At 44.2% G+C, this 10,179-nt stretch overlaps 2 protein-coding genes across 4 annotated transcripts; both read right to left on the minus strand.

Annotated features, from left to right (window-relative positions):
- Positions 1–664: 664 nt before the first annotated feature.
- On the minus strand, positions 665–6,778 carry vipas39 (VPS33B interacting protein, apical-basolateral polarity regulator, spe-39 homolog). 3 transcript variants are annotated; one of them, XM_076154528.1, is made up of 19 exons: positions 6,714–6,778; positions 6,082–6,174; positions 5,644–5,740; positions 5,200–5,334; positions 4,956–4,994; positions 4,783–4,847; positions 4,643–4,699; positions 4,198–4,290; positions 3,898–3,931; positions 3,674–3,776; positions 3,535–3,562; positions 3,170–3,243; positions 2,637–2,712; positions 2,191–2,325; positions 2,033–2,074; positions 1,635–1,811; positions 1,429–1,518; positions 1,095–1,199; positions 665–984 (listed from the first exon to the last, which is right to left on the minus strand). In XM_076154528.1, the coding sequence occupies exons 2-19, from the start codon at positions 6,172–6,174 to the stop codon at positions 964–966; spliced, it is 1,464 nt and encodes a 487-aa protein (XP_076010643.1). In that variant the 5' UTR covers positions 6,714–6,778; the 3' UTR covers positions 665–963. The 3 variants fall into 3 exon arrangements, with proteins under 3 accessions (XP_076010643.1, XP_076010644.1, XP_076010645.1); XM_076154529.1 differs by lacking the exon at positions 6,714–6,778 and adding an exon at positions 6,534–6,707; XM_076154530.1 differs by lacking the exon at positions 4,198–4,290.
- A 602-nt stretch (positions 6,779–7,380) lies between these two features.
- On the minus strand, positions 7,381–10,052 carry xrcc3 (X-ray repair complementing defective repair in Chinese hamster cells 3). Its single transcript, XM_076154471.1, has 7 exons — positions 9,898–10,052; positions 9,451–9,588; positions 9,156–9,368; positions 8,839–8,993; positions 8,545–8,757; positions 7,903–7,949; positions 7,381–7,662 (listed from the first exon to the last, which is right to left on the minus strand). The coding sequence occupies exons 1-7, from the start codon at positions 9,965–9,967 to the stop codon at positions 7,446–7,448; spliced, it is 1,053 nt and encodes a 350-aa protein (XP_076010586.1). The 5' UTR covers positions 9,968–10,052; the 3' UTR covers positions 7,381–7,445.
- Positions 10,053–10,179: the final 127 nt, after the last annotated feature.

Consider the following 10,179-nt stretch of genomic DNA (forward strand, 5'->3'; position numbering starts at 1 on the left):
TTTCCATTTGTACAGATTTGGGTTGTTTTTATTTGATTTTAATGTTTTTGACTCAAACATGGAGGATCGAGCGCCTTCCAGTGGTTAGATGTGTTACTCTGAGTACTAACAGATTTATAATCAGTTGAATAATCTGCTCTGTCACTAACAGACTGTCCTCTTGTAATGGAACATGTCTTCCACATCTTTCAGGGCAGCAGGCATCTTCACTTTGAGTTTTATGAACTTGAAGCTAAAATATCTGCACTAACTCTGCACTTTGTGGCCTCTTAACACAACACTGATTCATTTACCCCTGAAACCTGTTTTATATCAACACAGACTGATAAGGCAGCACAGGTCATGAGCCCGGGAGGGTCGGGAGCAGCTGGTGGACCACAGATCTGTGGCTCGATATCAAACGTGAAGAGGAAGTGGGTCTGAGCTCATCCTCCTCAGAACTGATTAGATTTACACAGCCTCCAAACAGTGATTATTAACCCCTGCAGGGCTGCATGTTCTCCCATCCGCCTCCATCTTGTTTTTTCTTTCTTCGCCTCCTCCTCCTCATTTCCCCTTCTCCTCCACCAGACACTTATCAACTCACCCACTTTACCTCCTCCATTCATTCCCCCCCCCACTCTCCTGTCCTCCTTTAAAAGCAAATTAAGCAGTGAAACATCTCCTACATGTGAGCAGCTCGTTTATTGGTTGGCATTTCCCCCCCACGTGTATAAAAAATCTGATGGCAAGGAATGTTGATGTTTGGTTGGCAGAAGCCCCGCCCAGATTTGTGCTTTCATCCTTTCCCTGGTCAACCAATGAGATGGCAGCTGACCCGAGGCAGTCATGCCTTAACGTTTGCAGCAGCAGTGCGGGAGGTTTAAACTAATTTCTTCTTCACATTCGTTTGCTTCACAGTCTGGCAGATTTTCCGTATGAGAGTCGTGTTGAAATGTCTGTTTGAAGCAGCTGATTGGACGGTCAGTTCTTCCACCTGATTTGCTGTGAGAGATGAAGATACAAAGCTGCGTCAGACTCAGACATGTGATTACACCCATATCATTAATATTATTATCATTATTATGATTATTACTACTTCTTGTTATGATTACCGAGTTGCTGAGCAGGTCGTCAATCTTCTGCTGCTCAGCTGAACATCTGTCCACTTTCGTCCGATATGCTATTAACAGCTGGCGGTCCTTCAAGTCTCTGTATGTCTGATTGGCCGAAACAAAGAACCAGTCAATCATGATAATCAAAGCAACAATAAATCAATAAAGTTAATTGTACACATCAGAACAATAAATCAAATGTAGCCTTCAATCCACATCATCTACTATAAAGCTGACCTATGTGGGTTAAGCCCCGCCCCTCCTGATTCTGATTGGCTACTGATGGTTTATTATCAATATGCCTGTGACAAAGACAAACACAGCTCAGTCTCACATTAATGACGATGTCGTGACATTTAAGTTTCTGCGCCAAACTGATCCTCAACTCTGCATCATCCACCAGGCCCACGTAGTCCTGCAGCACCTGGAACACACACACACGCAATGGAAAGTGAAGACAGATACGACACACAAGTTCTTTCGAAAGACAACGCATCATATGAGGCCTATAAAGGGCATCTGCAGGCTCCGCCCCCTGACCTGTGTGGGGGCGTTGTTCTTCTGCAGGATGTCCACCACACGCTGGAAGCTGATTGGTGATTTCTTCTTGGTGAATCCCAGCCAGTTCCTACTGTTGAACAGAGCGTCCACGTCCAACCACTTCTTCAGCTTCGCCCGCGCCGCCAGCGCCGTCACAAAGTACTGCTTCTCTGATATCTGGGTTCAAAGGTCAACAGTGCCGGTCAGTGCTACAACTCTGAAATGTTATTTTCCAGCTACAGATTCCATCCAGTGCCATTAAGTGTCTCTATTGTCCACAACACATCTACCATCTACAATCATCTGTTTATGTTAGAGAACAATTTTACAATTCCTGAGGGTTTAACAGCTGCAGCTCAACCTGAGACACAGATGAGTGTTACGGAGAGTTTCCTCACCCTAAAGGTCTGACGGATATTAGCTGGACTGCTGTATGTTCCCTGGAGAGAGAGGGGGAGAGAGAGAGAGAGGGGGCGGAGAGAGAGAGAGAGACTCAGTACTCATAAGCAGGATGTTATAGTGCAGCTGACAGACCGACAGTGGTTTGACCTCTGACCTCTGACTCTGTGTAGTGGTAGAAGCAGCAGTAGTACAGTGTGGTGATGAGCGGCATGTTGAGGATCGAAGCTCGCCGGGGAAACCTCTGGAAAATGTCCACCTTCCCTCCGCTCTCTGTCTGTTTGTCTGCTACCTGCATGGAACAGGAACAAACTGGCTTTAGACTGTTTACACCTACTGATGTGGTTCACATGACTACAACTGCATGGATATGGCATTAAACCTGGTTACAGTGGATCAAAATGCCCTGAAACTGTGATTAGAATATTAAAAATGAAAATCAATCCAAAAAAAACGGTACTTATTCCATTTACGTGCACTCAGTACTCTAAAATGCATGTAAATGTACTACACTGACATTACATACAACAGTAGCTGCAGATACAATAAGAGCACAACACAGTGAGCAGCATGTGTGTCCTGAGAGTGTGAAGAGGTCGCGACCTCTACGATGATCTGCCTCTCCAGCAGCGTGTAATGATCCTGAACGTGAGCAGCATCTTCTGAAGAGAATGGAAGACTGACAACAAATACACACACACACACACACACACACACACACACACACACACACACACACACACACACACACACACACACACACACACACACACACACACACACACACACACACACACACACACACACACACACACACACACACAACAATAAGCAAACAGTCCTCGTTACTTAAGTCAGTGTCTGAATATTAGTTACATTATATTGGAAGCATCTAGATAGAGTTAAGATACAAATACCTTTTTTGTTCTTATTAAATTTTCTTAGTCTTAGTTTTTGCTGCTAAATTGAGATGCACATAACAACTTTAACCGAGAATGTTCAAGATTTATTACTGTGGGCCTCCTGAAAAAACACTATTGTGTGTGATGCTGACTGCTGGAATGTGATCACTAGAAGAAGAAATACAGAGACAGTATTTTTCCTTTCACCCGCTGTGGCCTGTAGGGGGCGCTCACCTTATGCAGCTCTTCAGGAAGTCCCGCCTCTTGTTTTCGTCGGCGATACTGAGATGCTCTTTATACTGAAGCAGCTGTGGGTCGCCATGGAGACAGACAGGAGATGACAGTCAATCTGTCAGTCTGATGCAGTAGTACAACTGGAGTATAGTGCTAAATAGAACTACTACTAACTAGTGTATACAACTGGTACACTGCACTACATGTGGTACAGAGCAGTATGCAGTAGTAGTACTTCACTATTTAACATTGTCCTCCTGTTACTGTACAGAAAGATGACCTTAATGATGAATTTCATGACAGAGATAAAAGTACTTCTGCTGTTTAGTGCTACATGTGTGGGTTTGCTGATGTGTACTACTTACAGCCATGTCCTCTGTCCTGCCAAGAGCTCTGAGCATGAAGACAGAAGGAAACACAGATAAGTGAACAATTTTTTACACAATATCAGACTTTTAGATGCAAAACAATCTTAGAAAATATGACAAAGTACAGGATTCTGACCGGAGAAGCTCCAACAGCAGCCGCTGCTCTCCGCTTTCCGTCAGGTAGTGGATGAAATGTCGCAGCGCCGTCTGTCTGGATTCCAGCTCCCGAAACACAACCTCTGCACACATACACATACACAGGCGGGACTCAAACACAACACAATCTCTGCACACACACAAGCGGAACTCAAACAAAACACAACCTCTGCACACACACATATCCAGGTGGGACAAACTCACCTTTTCTGAGAGTTTTCTTTAGAAATATTAAAACCTGGAAGCAAAAATAAAACATCAGCTGTGACTCCTCATATGACCAATTAATGACATTAATGGGATTTATTGATCAGAAAAAAAACACATTTACTGTTTGTTCGTGTCAAATGTAAACATGTTTTAATAATAATGTCTACAGCAACTGCATGGGTAGCTGATGATAAAGCGGATACACAGGTTTGTACATAATAATAATAAATGGTGAGACATGAAATGTATAAAAAACTGTTGAATGTTTGCGAGATGTGAGGTAAGTAAAGTTACAGCAGTGATGACGTTTCCATCGTGGGAACCGACGGCAAGATCGAGCAGCAGCAGTTTGTCTTGCAGGGAGCGAAACTTCTCCAGAGACACAATCTGAGACACACAGCAGAGGAGACAGTATGACTGAGCACTGAGACCACACACTTACACTGAAACCATGATAAAACACACTGAGACTACAGGTTGACACATGCTCACGAGGAATACTTCACACCAAGAGGTCGAGAGACGGACAGCACAAAACTGTCATAACCACAGACAGATGGTGAGGGATAGATAGAGGGGTAAAGAAAGACAGATCAGACAGAGAGACAAACAGAGGCTAAGGCAGAAAGACAGGCAGGCAGCAAGAGAGACAGATAGAGGGACAGGAAGAGACAGTGAGAGATGATGGAGGAAGAGAAAGAGAGATGGTGACAGAGGGACAGACAGACTGGCTGCTGACCTTTCCTTGCTGCATCCTCAGGACAGTCTCTTCCAGTGTCCAGTCACTGGTGTAATCCTGACAAAAGATGACATCATCATATCGAATTTGCGGGCAGCCTGATTTCTAGAATCTTATCAGACGATCGCTCCGATTGATACCTTGTATTCTGATTTGGGTTTTCGGAGCTCTGGGGCGTAGAGCCTGCCTGACGTTTCACTGAACGCTGAAACACACAGTCATCTGATTACTTCCAATGTAAAGAACTTCTCAGTTTCATTGTGTCGTGTATATAATGTCAGTAAGTCAGACCACAGGCTCAGTAAATACTCACAGTCAGAGAAAGACTGGAAGGTCCCACCTTTAGGCTTCACTGTAGAGAAGCAAATACAACAGATACAGTCAATTTAAGATACAGATTAACAACATCAGACAACATCAGGTCTCAGTACTTCTTAAGTCAGAAGATGCTGGAGAGACTCTGTGTGTTCTTTACTCCACAGTCAACACCAGGACATGTCTCTGTGCTGCAGTCCTCCATCTGAGAGGACCTGCCTATGACCCTTGACCTGCCTGACCTTTGAAGAGGGAGCTGAAGGAGTATCCCGAGTTGCTCCTGAAGATAGTGGGCGTGTCTGCGTTGCCTCTGGGGAGGGACGGCTCGGCCGTTCTCTGGCTGGATGCCGCCGTCTCTTTGACCAACCAGGGGATACCTGCAGAGACCCGGGTCACCAAGGACTTTATTAACATTTTATCATTTTATTATTATGACTTAAATCTAAAAACAACAATGATGTATTTCTTCGTTAGCAAAATGTGTTAATTCTAAAGCTCTCTTGTCCAGTTGATGCAGGAAAGTCTATTCCTCTATATATACACATTCATTTTCTTCTTGTTGTAGAAAAGTATTTAAATGAAATGTAGAAATAAAAAATATAAACAATAAAGAAAATAATTCAAAAAATGTAAAAAATATTGATTAAAATAATCTAATCACATTGAAGAATCAGACTCAGACTCACTTCCAACAGGCTCTCCACTCCAGCTGACCTTCTCCACATCATCTTCATCATCATCCGTCAATTTGATGCTGTTCACAGCTCGCTTTGACTCTTTCAGCTGATGCACAAAAACAGGACTACACTGTTACACTTCAGCAGCACCTCAGTATAAAGGCTAGTTGGACAAAGGTTCATGTTGACATTTTATTTTGTTATTATTATTTTTATTATTGTCTACTAATCAATATCAAAAATTCTGTAATAACACACACAAACATACAAACAGACACACGCTGCTCTCCACTTAATGTGGCAAACAAGATAAGATATATAAGATAAGATAGATTGAATCGCGCGCTGATGTTGTTGTAGTTACTTACAGCTGCCACAGGGAGGTAGTAAAAAGTCACATTTGACCCAACGCACTACGACCCTGGAGCAGCTGAGGCGGTTTCTTACCTGGCTCAACTCCTCATCGTCATCATCGAAGGTGAAGGCTTTAAACTTGGAACTGTTCCAGTAGTCTTCCTCATCTGCTTTACCCTTCATCATCTGTCAAACACGGTTTATTGAGTCAAGATTAAGCAAACAAGATATTGATAACACATGATATTGTACATGCAAATAAGCGTATTTTGTCATAGTAGTTAAGGATTAAATGCCAGTAGCTACAGATACAGAACCATAATGAATCTACTAATAGAAGATCATTTTGGTAACTATGATTCAGGTGCACCGGTGACTGCATCACACGAGTACACATTAGCATAAAACAGTACAATCTACCTATAGGTTCGGGGATCTGTATTCCGTTGCTGCAGACATTTTGAAATATAAAATGATCTAATGAGTTTTGGTGGAATCAGACTTGCGGGTTTCTTTCTGACAGCAGCAGGAAGCTAGCTGCTTACCGTGTTAGCATGTTACCAGTATTGTCAGAGGAAGAAGATCATTTTGGCCATTGTTATGCTGTCATAAACGGCGAGGAAAGAGGGGCCGTGAAACAGAACAATAAACTTTTGACTGCATCAAACGACATGAAGTGTTCTATCGCATTTTAGTAAAGGGAGCAGAATGTTTGCGCTGTTTACCTTTCTGCTGAGCTACTTCCGCTTCTTCTTCTACTTCTTCTTCGTTGTTTCAGAAGAAGTGTATTTACATCCCCACAGGCAATGCAAGGTACTACACGTTGTTAAATCAAACAAGCCAAATGTATTTGTATGGATAATATCACAGTACAACGTCTTAGAGGGCTTTACAGACACACAGCAGCAGGCGGATCCTGACCAGCCCAGAGCTCTGTGGGGAGACCAGGAAAGACTCCCACAAACGTTTAGGTAGGAAGAGAAGAAACCTTGGGAGAGGAAATTAAAAGACATTCGCTCTCCTCAAACACCCAGAGGGGCTACAGGAACCGCAGGTGGGAAATACAAGAATACAGCAAAATACCAACAAACCAACAGCCAAAGATGAATGACATCAGTCCTGAGAAAAGACAGAGGAGAGAGACCTGATATTTAAGGGGAGATTGTTGATCTTAAAGACAACCAAGTTAAATGTTTATCAGCTGTAATGTGAAATATACATAAATAAACAACACATTTGTATATATAGATTTAATTCTACATTTATTTATTTTAACAAATATATTAGTGTTTGGATGGTACATGTCATGTCACATACATGGGCAAGTAAGCTCACCTCAGGGATGACATCACTCACTGACCAGATCAATCAACCACACAGTCAGTACAGTCATTTCTGTTCACATACTTTAATATACTTAAGTAAAATACATTGACATTATCACTGTGTGTGTGTGTTTATAAGTGCGAGACCCCACGGACGCCTTCTCTCCAAACAGCAACATCCCGGCTGCCTCGAGCCAGGTGAGGAGCAAACACGACTTCCAGCCGTCGGAGGGCGCTGCTCTGGTCACTCCTGGACACCGTTCCCTGCACTCGACACATCATGAGCCGCATCATCACCTGATTGGCCCAGGCCAACCCCAGGGCGGGAGACACTTTGGAATTACGAGGTCTGAGAAACACAGAGAGAGATAGAGAGAGAGAGAGAGATAGAGAGAGAGAGAGAGAGAGAGATGCACCAAAAGACAGACGATGTTGTTTTTCATACATCACATGATGAAGTTTCAATCTTTAGACAGCTTCTACAGCTCCACCATCGGGATACAGAATCACCAGAGAGAATTAAGACGAGAGAAGAGCGGAAAGAAACAAATAAACCGTCTAAATAGAAGAAAACACAAAAATGTTTTACCCCAAACTCTCATGAAGCGAGTCGGAGCCGTCAATCACGTCCATCACCTGGTAACACAGACGATGAGACATTATTACTGTTTTATAATACACATCAGTCAATCAATCAATAAGACACAATTGCCATATGTGGAGGGTTTGCTGTGTTCACGTGAACAAACGGACCCAACAACTCCAGTACTGAACACTGCTTTTATTTTGAAAGTATTGGCTCTTATCTTGGTAGTATTACCTTTAATTATCCCTGCCAATGAGTTTGTGTTGTTTTGATTTCTCTCATGTTGTGTTAGTGTGTTTTCACAGGATAACAAAACATGTACTTGTACGAACATGAACTTATGTGTGGGTCATGATCCAGGGAACATTGCTATAGATTTTGAGGGTTCTTGGTAGTTTAAAAGTTTTTAGAGTTTTCAATGCATTTTTTAGGCCATTGACAATCATTCAGGTCGCTTGTACTTTTAGCACTAGGTTGCCACTAGATGGCAGCGGAGAGTAAGGACAGTACCAACCTTTAAACCAAGGAATTGGGTTCTAAGTCAAATGTACACAGATATGTTTGGTTTAGAGAGAAATGTTTTTGGTTTTATTTGGGTAGGATTGGTTTTTATTATGGTAGTTGTAGGTTTCCTGTTGGTAGCACCTGGTTGATGCAGAGGACAGGTGTGGCGTACTCGTGGCTGAGACGGTGCAGCACGGCAGCAAAAGCCAGCAGCTGGCGCGTCCTCTCCAGCCAATCATCAGCCTGAAACTCCGCCCTGAACAGGGCCGCCAACGAATCCACCACCACCAGCCTGACCACACCCCTCGCCAGCAGGAGGGGAACCCGCCTCGCCAAACAGGCCTGTAGGGCACCCTGAAAAAACAACCAATCAGAGTGTGGTCAACAGGAAAACACCACCGTTCATCAGAGTCCACCAATCAGCTGACAGCTCACCAGGTCGGCTGCGTGCTCCACATAGATGTGATCGCTGAAACCAATGGCGCTGATGACTGCAGGTGGGACTTCAGCTCGAAGTTGAGCCTGTTCACCAATCAGCTGCTGAAGACGCTTGCTTGGAAAGGAGTCTTCAGTGCAGATATACACAGCTCCTAAACACAACACACACACACAAATACACATTACATTACGATCATTACGAACATTCACACACTCACACACTGATGAAACCCACTCAGGTACAATTTGCACACACACATACAGTTAACATATGCTTACTCCCCCCCCCCCCCGGCTTTGATGCATTCACTGACCTGCATTCAGCCCCCCATGCTCTGGTGGATACTGCACAGACAGACAGAGCTGTAGAGCCAGCTGAGTCTTCCCTGCGCCGCTCTCTCCAGACAGCTCAATGATGCCCCCCATGGGAAGTCCACCTCTCAGCAGGTCATCCAGCTCAGGACACGCCAGGCTTAGCCTGTGGCTGGACTCAAACCCACCACATGTATCACGCTTCAAGACGAGGGCTGGAAATACACACACAAACAACACACAGAGTTAATGCATCCTCCCTAAAATGGGCTGGGACCTGCAGGGTCCTGATCTGACCTGGGGTCGGTGGACTTCTTCTGCAGGCAGTGGAGGCGGTGGTGAGTAGCTGCTGGACATTGGTCTGGGATAGTCCGGTGAGACAATGCAGGAACGGAGCAGAAACAGACAGAATGTCCCGTACTGACTTCAGTTTAGCTGGAAAACAGCAAACAAACAGACAAACATATCATCAACCTCAAGACATGTGACCAGCAAATGTTTTCACAGCCAACAATTCACAAAAATCCTTCCAAACAGGAAGTGAGGGTCGACCTCAGTGACGCCTTCAGGTATTGACACAAAACTGCATACATGACTTAAAGGCAACATGCAGAGTTGTGACGCCGCTACAGTCTACAGGTGATGTCAACAGGAAGTGAGGTCTTATCTCTCCAGCCGGAACTTGTACCTGATACTATGTGAACCGTTGACCGCACGGACAGTGTTAGTTTGTGGGTGTGTTACCTCTCCTCAGTGCACCCGCGATCGTCGGGTTCACGTCTAGCAGGTTCACCTCCAGCTGGTTCCGGTCCATGTTAAGGCTGACGTCATGCTGCCGGCAGACCCAAGCTCGTTAAGGTACGTTTGTTTGGAATTGCAACACCAAAAAAACCCGCCTTGTCGCGCGTCATCAGGAGGCGCCGGTTGGACGCGTCCATCCGGAGCTGCAGGGGGGATAGCTGTGTGGAAACAACTTAAATAGTCTGTTAAACAATAATCCAGCATTATTTATTTGAGATGTGTGTA

This window comes from Genypterus blacodes, unplaced genomic scaffold (assembly GCF_046128005.1).
Source record: "Genypterus blacodes isolate CSIRO-AG114 ecotype Tasmania unplaced genomic scaffold, CSIRO-AGI_Gbla_v1 ptg000062l_1, whole genome shotgun sequence".
Taxonomy (NCBI): Eukaryota; Metazoa; Chordata; class Actinopteri; order Ophidiiformes; family Ophidiidae; genus Genypterus; species Genypterus blacodes.

Excerpts from the sequence above, each read along its gene's own strand:
- xrcc3 (XM_076154471.1), bottom strand. The coding sequence starts at position 9,967 with ATGGACCGGAACCAGCTGGAGGTGAACCTGCTAGACGTGAACCCGACG. Across the intron at positions 8,994-9,155 it reads GCATGGGGGGCTGAATGCAG|GAGCTGTGTATATCTGCACT; the intron begins GTCAGTGAATGC and ends TGTTGTGTTTAG. Across the intron at positions 7,950-8,544 it reads CTGTCCTCTGCATCAACCAG|GTGATGGACGTGATTGACGG; the intron begins GTGCTACCAACA and ends CTGTGTTACCAG.
- vipas39 (XM_076154528.1), bottom strand. The coding sequence starts at position 6,174 with ATGATGAAGGGTAAAGCAGATGAGGAAGACTACTGGAACAGTTCCAAG. Across the intron at positions 1,200-1,428 it reads GTCACGACATCGTCATTAAT|ACATACAGAGACTTGAAGGA; the intron begins GTGAGACTGAGC and ends TCGGCCAATCAG. Across the intron at positions 985-1,094 it reads ACGACCTGCTCAGCAACTCG|CAAATCAGGTGGAAGAACTG; the intron begins GTAATCATAACA and ends CATCTCTCACAG.